This window comes from Phacochoerus africanus, chromosome 2, assembly GCF_016906955.1.
Source record: "Phacochoerus africanus isolate WHEZ1 chromosome 2, ROS_Pafr_v1, whole genome shotgun sequence".
In the NCBI taxonomy this organism is placed as follows: Eukaryota; Metazoa; Chordata; class Mammalia; order Artiodactyla; family Suidae; genus Phacochoerus; species Phacochoerus africanus.
The window spans coordinates 209,776,376-209,791,701 of NC_062545.1; the positions used below are offsets into that span (position 1 = coordinate 209,776,376).

General features: G+C 39.0%; 1 protein-coding gene across 1 annotated transcript in view; it reads left to right on the forward strand.

Moving 5' to 3' along the window:
- FREM1 (FRAS1 related extracellular matrix 1) overlaps window positions 1-15,326 on the forward strand; it is a 187,964-nt gene that overhangs the window by 112,969 nt on the left and 59,669 nt on the right. Inside the window, 4 exon segments of the mRNA XM_047767629.1 lie at window positions 2,312-2,456; window positions 6,628-6,769; window positions 9,467-9,662; window positions 13,401-13,665. Of these exon segments, the coding sequence (XP_047623585.1) occupies window positions 2,312-2,456; window positions 6,628-6,769; window positions 9,467-9,662; window positions 13,401-13,665 (748 nt within the window).

A 15,326-nucleotide genomic window follows, 5' to 3' on the forward strand; every position in this document is an offset into this window, starting at 1 on the left:
CAATTTCTCTACATCCTCACCAACATTTGTTACTGTCCATCTTTTTTACTATAACCATCCTATTGTGAAGTAGTACTTCGTTGTGGTTTTGATTTTGGTTTCCCTAATATCTAGTGGTATTGAGCAACTTTTCATAGGTTTATTGGTTATTTGCATATCATAGAATTATTGGCTATTTGTGTATCTTTTTTTTGTTTTTGCTATCTAGGGCCACACTCATGCCATATGGAGGTTCCCAGGCTGGGGTTGAGTTGGAGCTCCAGCTGCCAGCCTACGCCAGAGCCACAGCAATGCCAGATCTGAACAATTTCTGTGACCTACACCACAGCTCACAGCAACACCGGATACTTACCCCACTGAGTGAGGCCAGGGATTGAACCCACCACCTCATGGTTTCTAGTCGGATTCCTTTCCACTGAGCCACAATGGGAACTCCTTTTGTGTGTGTGTGTGTGCTTTTTAAGGCCACACTTGTGGCATATGGAAGTTCCCAGATTAGGCGTCTAGCCTATGCCACAGCCATAGCAATATGGGATCTGAGCCACATCTGCTACCTACCCCATAGCTCACAGTAATGCAGATCCCCAACCCACTGAGTGAGGCCAGGGATAAAACCTACATCCTCATGGATATTTGTCAGATTCGTTTCCATTGAGCCACAGTGGGAACTCCCTGTATATCTTCTTTGGAAAGAATATCTATTCAAACCCTTATCCCATTTTGTAACTGGGTTATTTGTCTTCTATTATTGAGTTGCTAGAGTTCTTAATATGTTCTGGATCCTAGACGCTTCCTTTTCAAGCATATGATTTGTAAATATTCTCTCCAGTTCTCTGGGTTGTCATTTTGCTAACTCATTGGTATCATTTAGGGCCCAAATTGTCTATTTTTTGTTTGCTGTTCTTTTGGTCACTTGTGCTTTTGGTGTATTATCTAAGAAACTATTGCCTAAAACGAAGACACAAATGTTTTCTTTCAATGGTTTTTCTAGTTTAGCTCTTGGTATTTAGGTCTATGATCCTATTTTGAATTAACTTTTATATATAATGTGAGGTAGTGATCCAATATCATTTTTTTTCTTTTGCCTTTGGGCATCCAGTTGTCCCAGCACTGTTTATTGAAAGACCACTCATTCCCCATTGAATGGCCTTGGGGTCCTTGATGAAAATCAGTTGATCATAAATGTTTGAATTTATTTCTGGACTTTCTTCTATTAGATTAATCTATGTCTATTCTACACCAGTACTATATTGTCTTGATTACTGTAGCTTTGTGGTACACTTTGAAAATGGGGACTGTGAGTCCTCTAACTTTGTTCATCTTTTTCATGACTCTCTTAGCTATTCTGGGTCTCTTGCATTTCCATATGAATGTTATACAGGTTTTAAAAATAGATTGTATTTAAATTTTGATTAGTCTAGAATCTATTTTGGTTATTGGCTTGAGGTAGGGATCTAATTATAATTTTCCATAAGTAGTGAACTAATCTTCTTTGTTTAAACATCCCAACACCATCGTTCTTGGCAATTTATTAAATAATATATCCTTTTCTCAGTGATATTAAATGAGACCCTTATCAAATACAACTTAAATAGGATTTTTTGTATTATTATTTTTTAATTTATTATTTTATATAATGATTTTTTCCATTATAGCTGGTTTACAGTGTTCTGTCAGTCTTCTACTGTACAGCAAGGTGACCCAGTTACACATACATGTATACATTCTTTTTTCTCACATTATCATGCTCCATCATAAGTGACTAGACATAGTTCCCAGTGCTACACAACAGGATCTCTTTGCTAATCCATTCCAAAAGCAAGAATTGGCATCTATTAACCCAAATCCATCCCTTTCCCTGCCCCTTGGCAACCACAAGTCTCTTCTCCAAGTCATGATTTTCTTTTCTGTGGAAAGGTTCATTATGCCATATATTAGATTCAAGATATAAGTGATATCACATGGTATTTGTCTTTCTCTTTCTGACTTTCTCAGTATGAGAATCTCTAGTTCCATCCATGTTGCTGCGAATGGCATTATTTTGTTCTTTTTTATGGCTGAGTAGTATTCCATTGCATATATATATATCACATCTTCCTACCACAATCATCCAACAGATAAGTAGATTAGGAATTTTAATGAACTAAAAGGGTATTCTTCATAAAGCAGCTTAATTTCAACTTCTTGTGCTGATTAATGAGCTCTTGCTGACAACAGTGCCTTGGAAATGAAAACAAATTATCTGTGACATGCTTTGTAATAGTTCAATCATAAAAAAGATTTACTTTCTCTCTTTTTTCCCTTCTTTCAGGAATGAGGTTGATGTATGTACATGATGATTCAGAGAGCCTTGCTGATGACTTTACAATCCAGTTGTCAGATGGGAAACATAAGATATTTAAAACCATTTCTATAGTGGTCACTCCAGTTAATGATGAGAAACCAGTACTGAGCAAGTAAGTTATTTGAAAATAGTCTGTTTCTGATTCTCTATAGACTTCTGAGGTCTAGAAGACTAGGTGCACATGGAATGTGTGTCCTATACAGAGAAACATGTCATTGATGGCTCCTGCAAATGTTAAAAAATGGAACCTATCCTTGCCAGTTCTCAAATTACCCTTTTAATTATTTGATTTTCCTCTAAAAGTTCTACTTATTTGTACATAATTTAAAATGACTGAACAGACAGTCTGGAGCAAACAGGGTATTCAGTATTTAAACACTTATATCTGAAATCTAATATGCGGCACAAACCAACCTTTCCACAGAAAAGAAAATCATGGACATGAAGAAAAGATTTGTGGTTGCCAAGGGGGAGGGGGTGGGAATGGGGTGGATTGTGAGCTTGGGGTTAATAGATGCAAACTATTGCCTTTGGAATGGGTTAACAATGAGATTCTGCTGTATAGCACTGGGAACTATGTCTAGACACTTATGATGGAGTGTGATAATGCGAGAAAAAAGAATGCATATATGTATGCATATATGTATGTGTACACCATGCTGTACAGTAGAAATAATTGTATTGGGGAAATAACAATTAATGCATGATAATGTGAGAAAATAGAACATATACATGTATGTGTAACTGGGTCACCTTGCTGTACAGTAGAAAATCGACAGAATACTGTAAACCAGCTATAATGGAAAAAATAAAAATCAATATAAATGAAAAAATTTTTTAACCATTTGCACACCCCCCAGAATGTCATTAATATACAGATTCAATTATAGTGTGATAATATTAACTACAGACAGTCTTCACTGTGGATTTACTCAAACTTTGAACTAAGAGTGCCACTTCTTTCATCATCTTAGTATTTCACTGTCTCCCAGTCCTCGACTATGTTCTGTATGGATTAACACCCACAGAACTCAATGTCAAATGATCACTTTCTAAAAATTTTGCACTGATTTTATTAATTGTAGACTTTCTCAGTGTCTCTCTATGTAGCTGATCAGAGTTTGATCATAGGGCACAGAGTCATCATCAATTATGTATCTATAGTTCTAACCTTTTCTCTTATAATTAGAAACTCTACAGAATTGTTCAAGTTAGACCTTTAAGAAGCCCAACCCTTCTCAGGTGCTGGGTGGAGAGAAGTGTTTGCTTCTTGATCCCTCTTTGAGTTCTTCCATGGTGCAGCAGTGAGAGGCATTGAGCAGAGAGTCCAATTTTTTATCAGGAAACGAACTAATCTCTGTAAGTTGTAAACTTCCAAAGCCTCCACTTTGCAGACAAGAGAATCTTAAACAAGTCCCTTCCTAATCCTGCAAATTCTCCTGCTGTTCCTTTATGGGCCACCTGTCAGGCCCTTAGAAAGCATTATGGGGAAATACTGGAGATAGTTTTTTGGAGGGTTGCATCTCAGTTATCACTTTGCCTAAGAGTGTTCAAGAGAAATGTCTATTTCCTGATTCTCTAGCTGCAGTGTGGGATTGGCATGATCTTGGTTATAAAAATGAGAACATGAAGGATATTGTGGTATTATAAAGCCTCTTTGGGAGTTCCCATTGTGGTGCAGCAGAAACAAATCCAACTAGTATCCATGAGGATGCGGGTTTGATCCTTGTCCTTGCTCAGTGGGTTGGGAATCTGACATTGCTGTGAGCTATGGTGTAGGTCACAGACATGGCTTGAATCTGGCGTTGCTGTGGCTATGGCATAGGCCAGCAGCTGTAGCTCTGATTTGACCCCAGCCTGAAAACTTCCATATGCCACAAGTGTAGCCCTAAAAAGCAAAAAAAACCCCAACAACAAAAAAACCCAAAAACCTCTCCTTGCTGATGACCTCACTTCATCTAAGAGTGAGAGAGGTGAAAACCAGTGTTATATGCTTACTATGTAACAGACACTATAGTGGATCCTTTCACATATTTTGTTTCTTAAACCCTCACCAAAATTGTGAAGTAGGTATTATTATCCTCACCGAGAGCAGAAAGGTAAAATAACAAGGCACTCATTCAGCCCTATCTGAGTTAATATTTCCTGTTATGTTCCTGCTATTAAACTTCCCAGAATAACTTCATCTGCAGAGTCACCAAGTCCTCTTAATCCCTGCTTTAAAATCCCTCCTTCAGGGAGTTCCCGTCGTGGCGCAGTGGTTAACGAATCCGACTGGGAACCATGAGATTGCGGGTTCGGTCCCTGCCCTTGCTCAGTGGGTTAACGAGCCGGCATTGCCGTGAGCTGTGGTGTAGGTCGCAGACGCGGCTCGGATCCTGCATTGCTGTGGCTCTGGCGTAGGCCAGTGGCTACAGCTCCGATTCGACCCCTAGCCTGGGAACCTCCATATGCCACGGGAGCGGCCCAAAGAAATAGCAAACACACACAAAAAAAACAAAACAAACAAAAAAAATCCCTCCTTCTTCCTTTTTTTTGGTCTTTTTTGTTGTTGACAAATGTACCCTGCACATGGTTACTGTCCTACTTAAGTCCCTCTAATGCTCTGCTTTTCTGTCTCTGGGCTTTTTGTGAAGCACTAGTGGCTCATTCTGCCCACATCATGGCACAGCAGAAAACACTCTGAGAGCAGCCCTCTGCTTATGAGAGCTAGTGGATAAGTGTCCCAGCTGGCTAGTGTCCCAGCCTCCCATTCTTCAGAAGCACAATTCAAGGCAAATTCTATATAGCTCTTCAAAGAACCCCCAGCAGGATTGAGCCCATAGTAATAAAGACACCCTTTGTTGCCTTTTCCTTCTTCCTTCCCTCACTCCTCATTCCCTCTCGCTTATGCCTGAGATCACTTCCCAAATAAATTACCTGCACCAAAGTCTTGGTCCCAGGGTCCCCTTCAGGGTAACTCAGACTCTGACATACTTTCTTCTCTCTGCTGACATTTAATTTTGGCACTTTCTTTCTACCAGATTCCTTATCATCTTCATTACATTGGCTTCCTGTCTCAATTCACCTCTTTCTATTAAAAGCACTGCTAATCTCTGTAAGCCCAAACCAATGGATTCATTAGCCTTCTTGAATGATAGGATTAGTATTCTCTGGTAATAAGGTAGGAAAAAGTCACCTCTTTCTGCCAGGGAAAATGCCTGTTGTGAGTAGGCAAGAAAAATCTAGTAAAAAAGGTTAGAACTGATGTGTTTGGGCTTTGGCTTCTCAGCAGAGGAGTGGAAGGCTGTTGAGAAGGCCACTTGATGCTACTCAAAGGTCCTTGATCCGAATCCCAAGGAAACTTCCCAGTTTTCCTCAGAAACAAATTGTCAAGTTGGACAGAGTTAGGCCTTGTGTGATGATCCAAACCAAGGGCTAGAAACACAGGTAGAGAGAAATCCCTTCCTCACTTTGGTGAGGCCAGGGAAGGCGGCCATCTTGGCTGTGAAAGCAGCAGCACTTTATGGGACACGGGAAACCCACAGCAGCATCTATGGTAGAAGCAGCAGCTGCTTGCTGTCCCAGACTTCTCCTCAAGATGCTAGGAGCTCACCTGGCAGCTGTAGCACTTGGAAAAGATGAATTGCTGTGCAGAGAATGCTAGTTACCCAGAATATTACTGAAGAGGAGAGGGGTAATGTAGAGAAGATGCAGCTCACCAAGGATCACCAAAATCTTAATGGTCCATCATAAAAGGTAACAGAATGCCTGTAAATAAGTCATTTCATCTTTTCTGTCTATAAAGCTAGAATAGTCATACCTGCCCCATTTAATGGGGCTGTTGTTATATCAAGTAAAATATTGGAAATAAAATCAGTTAATAAAGTAAATTTTAACATAAAATTATAAAGTTCTATACCAGTAAAGAGAAGTATGTAATTACCTCATATCATATCATTGTTGCTGACTAATTGTGTTTAGGACCTTGACGTATAAGGTGAGGTGAGAGCTTATTTCATGAGTCTGCCTCATTGTTTTCAGTAATTTTTTTTTTTTGGTCCACCTGAGTCATATGGAAGTCCTCAGAAGTAGAGATCAAACTTGAGCCACAGAAGTGGCAAGGCTGAATCCTTAACTACTGGGTTACCAGGGGACTCCATCATTTTCTGTACTTTGGATATTGTATTGGATTTGGATTTTTGAAGGTTGAGTGCTATAATAGTCATTTTATGTGTCCCCTGCTAAAGTGGTATTTTCTGGGGTTTTTTTTTGTATTAACCCAGACATCTTCCTTTGTACAGGAAGGCTGAAATTACAATGAATATGGGCGAAACTCGTATTATTTCGAGTGCTATTCTTTCAGCCATAGATGAAGACTCACCCAGGGAGAAGATTTACTATGTATTTGAAAGGCTTCCCCAAAATGGACAACTTCAGCTTAAGGTGAGTGGCCTTTTTACTTTTATTTTTCAAAATGGAAGTAACAGGTGTAAATTTTCTCAATGCAGATTTCTACAACTAATTTATTGTATAATAGCCATTTTTGCCCAGAAGTGGAAATTTTAATTTTCCTAGTTTGGGGTGAACTCACACTATTCTAAATTTACTTACTCAATTCAGGGTAAATCCAGACAAAGTCAAAATTCTTCATTGCTCCTTCCCCTTGGCATTGTATCTGCATTGGAGGGCAGGGAGTTACTAGGGTAAAGAAGGTTATCTAGTTTCTGATGAGAATCAGCTATTCTTTGAGATAGCCCTATTTCCACCAGATATTTATTTTGGAAAAAAATAGACTTTATTTTTAGAGCAGTTGTTGTGGATATAAACAAACTTATTCTAAGGTTTATCTGGAGAGGAAAAATACCTAGAATAACCAAGATAATATAAAAGAATGAATCTGAAAGACCGACACTACTTGTCTTCAAGACTTACCGTACAACTACATTAAGTCCGAAAATGTGAGTTTGGTAAAAGAATAAATAGATCAGTGGAACAGAACAGAGTGCCCAGAAATAGACCCACAAAAGTGTAGTAACTGGTTTTGACAAAGCAGCAGAGGTAATACAGTGGAGAAAAGATGGTCTTTTAACAAATGGTGCTCACAGGTCTGATTCAGACTTTGTGTGTGATGCCCAAGGATCAGCCCAATGCAAATTATGGCCCAGTCACTTGAGAAGGTCACTTGAGTAATCCATCAAACTATTTGAATGGTGGATTACAGCTAGTATCAATAACCACCAACCATCTCCAGTGTGATTACTTGATTGCATACTTAACTTTTAATGTCATGTAGATAAGCCTGAGAAAAACAAGAATGCATTCTGTGTATTTGTTGATACCCACAACAACTGCTCTAGAAGTCTGTTTTTTCAAAAATAAATATCTGGTGGACATAAAGATTGATGGTCTGCCATTGTGGGCACCAAAGAGAATCAATGTGAAGAACCATCACTGATTTAAATTGAGGTGTAGCTGTGTCCTTATTTCATTTCAAAGAGTAATGATGCAGAAATGCAGTGAGAGCTCACACACATGTGAGTGGCATGGGAACTGGAGTGTTTGGATTTTGTGAAAATCCAGATGGGTCCAGATTCCCAGGATGGCTCCAGAGAGCTCTGTCCCAGCTCCCTAGGGGTTCTCCATGTATCTCCAAGCACAGCAATCAGACCTCCTGGACTTCCTCAAGTGTCCTTGTTTTCTAGTTGGCTTTCCTGTGTTTTTCCCATTTTGAACCTGACTCTTATTTTCTTCCCCTGTTGGGACTTGCCAATAACTTTGTCAAGTCAAAGCTTGCACTTGGGAGGGCAAGTGGGGAATGAGATGGAGATGAGGGAGAGCAAAAAATATCTTTTTCTGTATTTACTTTCTGGGAAAAGACGATAAAGAAAAATATTAAGTGGAGTTGCCAGCTGTCTGGTTTAAAACTTTTGGAAGAGAATCTGTTTTAAAAGATGAAATTTACAAATAGATCTTAGGATGAAAACAAACAATGAGTACAATTATTACAATGTAATTAACTTTCACCCAGTGATCACTGTGGCAGAACACAACTGTGTGCAGACATTGAAGAGACACAAACATTAAAGAGGAGGGAGCTTTAGCAAATAAGAAGTCATAATGAGAAGTGGTAACACAGTGAGTGGAGAGGAGAGCAAAGCCTTTTCTCTAGAAACTGGGGGTCTGTGGAGTAACAGATCAAGGGAAATAAAAAGACAAATGGTCTAAATTTCTGTATTCATCTCTCAAGCCAGACAGGCAAAGCTCAAGATAATACCATATAGTAAATTTACCATATAGTAAATTTTTGAGAGGATGTTTTTCTCGAATTACGTCAAAGGACTTTTACAAGACCTTCTTAAGAAAAGCTATGCATCTTAGGAGAACAACAATAGAATTACTAATCAGATACAGATTTATTATAACCATATTTTCTAATACTCTCAGTTGTATTAGAGGACCTCTTTTAATGCAAAATGCCGCAATTTCTACACAATTCTGTACAGACTATGTGCTTTATTAATGCCTGCTTATTTTTAGAAGAGTAAGATAAATAATACATAATATTTGTGGTTATTTTTGTTTTGACTTAGGGTATTAATATAGGGAATGATAGGGATTTTGGTAATTTGCAGGGGACTTTAGTAAGCCTGAAAAATGTATGAGGAGTAAGTATACCCAATCTATTCAGGTAAGCCCAGTGACAAACCAGTTTGAAAAAATAGGTTTTATTAGTTGTACAATCATAAGAACTAAAAAAAGAAACCCCAAATGAAAAACATTCAATTTTTAAAGGGTCAATTCCAACACCTTGATGACACACCTGCTCTCATTAATTGGAATATTTAATTAGACATGACTGCTTATGATAAATACTTCGAAAGTAGCACTGCTGTTGAAATGCTACATGACTTTGTCAAAAATTTTTTGGTCAAAACTCATTTTTCCTCAAGGTCTAAAATTGTTTTAATATACTCCTTTCAATGGAAAATATAAAATAGAATGACAAAAAAATTAAATCTGGAGTTTTCCTGAAATATCGTTTATATTGGAAGTTTTTCAGAGGATATGGAAAATGTCCACTAACGCAGCTTGAGGGTGGAAAAAAACCATGGGCAGCTGACTAATTCTGGCACCTTTCAGACAGGGAGGGACTGGGTCCCTCTGTACCCTGGCATGAAATGCACTCAGGAGGAAGTGGATCTGAACTTGCTGAGATACACACACACCGGGGCACTGGATTCCCAGAACCGAGACAGCTTCACCTTCTACCTCTGGGATGGTGACAATAGATCACCTTCATTTGAGTGTCACATCACCATCAAGGATATGCGAAAAGGTAAAGCATTTCTATCAGGGTTTATTGGGACCCAACTTTTACAATCGGAAGTGAGATGATGTAAGCGCTCAGGAGATGACCCCTCCCTCTCCCCTTCCCTTCTTCCTTCCTTTCCTTTCTTTCTTCCATCCTTTTTATTTGTTTTCTCTCTTTTTTTTTTTTCTTCTGCTTTTCAGGGCCACACCCACGGTGTATGGAAGTTCCCAGGCCAGGAGTCGAATCGGAGCTACTGCCACTGGCCTACACCACAGCTACAGCAATGCTGGATCCAAGCCGCATCTGCAACCTACAGCACACCTCATGGCAATGCCAGATCCTAACCCACTGAGCGAGGCCAGGGATTGAACCCACATCCTCATGGATCCTAGTCAGGTTCATTAACCACTGAGCCATGAAGGGAACTCCCATCCTTTATATTTGAAATTCTATCACTTATGATTTGATCATAGGGCACCTCACTTGCTTTGCCTGAGATCTGTGAGGTTTATGAGAGCAGCCAGTACATTCCTTATTCTCAGTATTTCAAAAGGCCTATCGGAAATCTAACCTTGTGCACCATAATGGCTACACAGACTACTTTGACTGTCAGAGCTTTATGCTTTAAGTAAAATTTTTACCAAATCAATGTTATAACTCTAGTTTTATCTTCAGAATTGAATCATTACTTGAAAATGGAGTTTGAAAGGAAAAACATTTCTAATGTAATAACAACAAAGAAAATACAAATAAATGCATTTTAAAATAAAAGAAATAATAAAAAGGAATTTTATTATTGAAAAGGTTGGAAGTTGTTAGTCTATGTATGCACTTTGGAGTCCTAACACATACGCTTTAGCAACAAAGGTGTTAATTGAATTAATTAAGCGGACCATTTGCATGATAGGACTCAGTGGCAGATAAATGGTAGAAGGAAGAGAGTAAAAAAAAATAGTGGAAAGGAAGCTCAGCAAGAAAGAGTGTATGCCCTTGATTCTCAAATGTTACTACCCTATACTTTTGCTTAGAACTTATGTGAGGAGGGTAAAGATCATATCTTCATCCATATAGTAAAGGATTTATATATTCTCAGGAGGACCAAGCATACATAGTCTTAACTCTTCAGTACATGCTTGATTGACAGAATGCACTCCTTTTTTGCCTTGGCTTCCAGGAAGCTCAGAGTTAAATTAAATTGAATGTTTAAGTGCAGTGAAAGTCATACGTCATGTGTGTCATAAAATTATGGTTGTCTTGAATTTTTTAAAACAAATTTAAGCCAAATTGATTTACTCTGAGATTTTTATCTTGGGCTGCATAATATATTTTATTTGCTTCATTCCTGGAAGATGTGTAATAAGTGTCTCTCAGATAAGCTACATGGTGCTGTACACATTTATTTCTCTCTGCAAAAGTAAGACTACATTCATCACAAGTATTTGTCCAGGCAGAACATAATACAAATAAAATGTCAGAGCAGACAACTCATGCATGAGGCAGACTATCTTCTCATTGCCTTTGCACAATGCATTATTCAGGGAGTGAAGGAGAGTTCTTTTCCACGCAGTCACCTGGGGATTCTTTCCAGCCAGAATTCTTTGTCTTCTGGAGGCCTTGGAGGCACTTTGGGAGTAAGATGTGGAGGAAAATGAGAGGATTCCATGGGTTAGGTGTGGAGGTTGGGTTGCTTGTCTTCTCCACATCCTGGTGGCTGAAAGATAGTCATGTGTCACATTAAGGGAGTATTTTGAGTTAAAAGCACAGTATAGGTAAAAGACCAATTTCGTCTGGAAACAGGGTTTCCCAGTCTTGGCAATATTGACATTTTGAGATGGATACGTCTTTGTTATGCATTATAGGTTTTTTTCTTTTTCTTTTTAGGACCACACCTGTGACACATGGAAGTTTCCAGGCTAGGGGTTGAACTGGAGCTGTAGCCTCTGGCCTATGCCACAACCACAGTAACACAGGATCCAAGCCATGTCTGCAACCTACACTGCAGCTCACAGCAATGCTGGATTCATAACCCACTGAGAGGGGCCAGGGATTAAACCCACGACCTCATAGATAATAGTTGGGTTCGTTACCACTGAGTCACAATGGGAGTTCCCCATTACAGGATTTTAAGCAGTGTCTCTGGCCTCTACCCAATAGAAACCAGTAGCTACTGCTCCCCCACCCCTGCTACTCCATTAGGACAACTAAAATGTCTCCAGACATTGCTAAACATGCCCTGAGGGGGTGGAGGTCAGCAAAATTGTTCTTCAGTAAGAATCACAGGTAAAATTATACCTTCTTAATATTTCATTTTCCAAATAACATTTTAAGTTTTATACAATTTTAATTCCAAATTGTGTGTTTCCTTATAGGACTAAATATCTTTTCAAATTTTTATTGACTATTTGTACTTTTAATTTAGTAATGACTTAACATTTATTTTTCACATATTTCCTTTTGGATAGTTATCCTGTAGTCTTGATTTGTAAGAACTCCTTGTATATTAAAGAGAGGAAGCAATATAAAAGATACGAGTTTGTGTTCCTGGATCACATGGCTTTAGTACTAGTCCTAGCCTCAATTTTCATAGTTATATAATCATGAGCAAGTTGGTTAACACTTCTATACCTTAGTTTCCTCATTTATAGCCTGAGAAATAGGACAATAGCCTACCTCACAGCATTGGTGTGAAGTTGTAAGGGCCCTTAACCCTGTGCCTGGAACAAAGTAGAAACAATGTCTTAGTTATGATCGCTTTTTAAATGAACCTCAGGTGAGCAAAACTGGATTATAATCCCTAGTTTGTGACACCCTGTATCCTTAGTCTATGTGTGATCCTCTTTTCTGTTGCTCATTCAGACACCCATTCATATCTTCTTTTAAACACACATAACAGCACCTATGCAGCCACCATACATACAAGGACTGGTATATTAACAGCATCAGAAATCTACCTATATAAGAAAAAAATTTTTTTCTTTTTAAAGAGAATCTACCCTTGTGCTCTTTCCATCCCCCAGAGAGAACCACCATCCTGAATTTTGTGCTAATTTTCTTACTTCTGATTACAATTTTCTGGGACTTGCTCATCTAACTAACAAATGCTATTAAGCTACATCTGTGCGGCTGCATATTCCTCTAGCTGATTTTGCTACTGTACAAAATTCAGTGGTATGAATAGACCTCAATTTGTTTTTCCAGTCACCTTTTGAAAAGGCATTTGGGTTGTCTCCAATGTTTTCAGTTACAAACTGCCATGGCCCTTCTAGCACAGATCTCCTGGGCACAAGTGCATGTGTTTCTCTCCAGCACACAGCTGGAGTGCAATCACAGGGTCAAGGCCTCTGTAAGTGTTCAACTCTGTACAAAATAATTCCAATTGTGTACCAGTTTTTGCTCCTACCAGAATCGTATGCAAGATTCGACATCCTCTTTAACACTATGTATCATCAGACTTCTGCATCTTTACCAATTAAAGGGTTTTGAGACGGTGAGATATTGTGATCTTGATGTCTATTTCCATGATTATTAGTGGAATTGGGTATCTTTTTATCTCTTCATTGGCTACATGTATTTTCCTTTCTCTGTGTAATCTGTTCATGTCTTTTGCCTAATTCTTTTTACTAATTCTCGTTATAGAAATCTTGCTATGTCATTTTAGTTTGGATTTCTGCACAGTTTGGTCTTTGTTTTTTACCTTCCCTGTGGCCATTTTTTTTTTTTTTTCAAATTTGGTTCCTGACCGCACCATCATCTGTCATGCAGGTGATATTGTCATCCTGACAGAACCACTTGTGGTGTCTAAAGGGGACAGAGGTTTCCTGACAACCAGCACCCTCCTTGCCATGGACGGAACAGACAAGCCTGAGGAACTGCTCTACGTTATCACCTCCCCACCACAATATGGCCAGGTCGAATATGTCCGCCATCCTGGAGTCCCCATTACTAGCTTCAGCCAAATGGACATAGCAGGACAGACAGTCTGCTATGTACATAAGAGCCCAGCAGCTGTCCACAGAGACACATTCAGGTGAGCCCCGAGGAAAGCTTTCCCTTCTTTGGATTAATGCTTAGAAAGACAAAGGAGTGGAAAAAAATGTATCCTCTTCCAGCTTGGGTATAAATATGCTCTTCTTCCACTCCCTAGATGGCTGCAAGGGAAAGGTACACAATTAAAATGACAGCAGCCAGGCAAGAAATTAGGGCTTGTTGTCTAAAAATAAACACCGAAGCAGATCTAAATGCAAGCTGTTCCATGAAGAGAAATGTGAAGACCTGAGGATCCCAGCTAATGAGAGATGTGGAAAAGCAATTTACTTCTTTTTTGAGTGTGTGTTTCTATCTGAGGAAAAGGAGTTTGCTAGTAAACATTTGGCATAAGCAGACAGTGCCTTTTGACACACTCTGTTCCGGTAACAATATCATAAATCATGTTGTCATAAAGTGGATCATATTTCCCCACGGAAACAATGTTATAATTGGGGGCTGTGCACCTGTTCAAGGATTCTGTATCAAATAAATCACTGAAAGGAATAACAATCTGTTGAAAAGACAAAGATATAATATCAATGAAAGTCTACATTCATTTAAAATACTGAAGTCTGTTTCTACTCACATAAAGGAAGAAAAACTCTAGAGGATCTATCATTTAGTGCTTCTCAAAGCTGCCTGAACACAAGGTCCTTGATGGAAATACAGATGCCCAGGGCTGGGACAAGAACCCAGAAACCCTAGACTAGCCTTTGGGGGGACTGTTGTATATATTTCATCCTGAGTTTTACTACCAGTTTTACTAAGAAGGAGGCCCTGAGATTGATCTTTGATACATGCAGGGCTTCTGACCTCCGGTATAATTTTTACCATGTCAGAATACAACCTTCAAAATAATGCTATCAAATAATGTAAATGTGGCCTACCTGTTATGTCATTTGATGGGATATCATAAATTATCAGGTACACTGAGGTACCCCATGTTCAAATACCATTTTCCTCTATCATATGTGTTATTTATCTCAATTCAATATGTCTTCCATGATAAACACTGTTTAAATATCAGTAAAGATGATTTTACTTGTCCTTTTGGCTTTGGGAATGATGATTTGGATAGTTAAACTGTTAAACAAGAAATCCAGATCAGTTTGAACTAATATCTTTTTCCTTAAGACAAATGTTCTTAACACGCAAACGTTCTATTGATAATCATTTGGGGAGTTCCTGTCGTGGCTCAGTGCAAATGAATCTGACTAGTATCCATGAGAATGCAGGCTCGATTCCTGGACTCGCTCAGTGGATTAAGATCCGGCATTGCTATGAGCTGTGGTGTAGGTTGCAGATATGGCTCGGATCCTGCATTGCTGTGGCTATGGTGTAGGCTGGCGGCATAGCTCCGATTGGACCCCCAGCCCACCAGTCCGCTGGTGCTGCACTAAAAAGACCAAAAAAAAAAAATGCTAATCATTTGGTTGGTCACTATCTTAATAACCAATTCAGTGCTTGAGGGTTGCTAGGTATTAACTAAAACATGAGAGGTGGGGATTACTTTTCATACCAGTTCTTTGGCTTGCAAAGTGGTATAGAGCAGTTGTTGAGGCACAGGCTTGAGATCGATTACTGCCTCCATTACTCACATCTCTGGTTTTCCTCAAGTCGCACGTTCTCCTGTGCTCCCAATAATGCTTTTATGTGATGCTC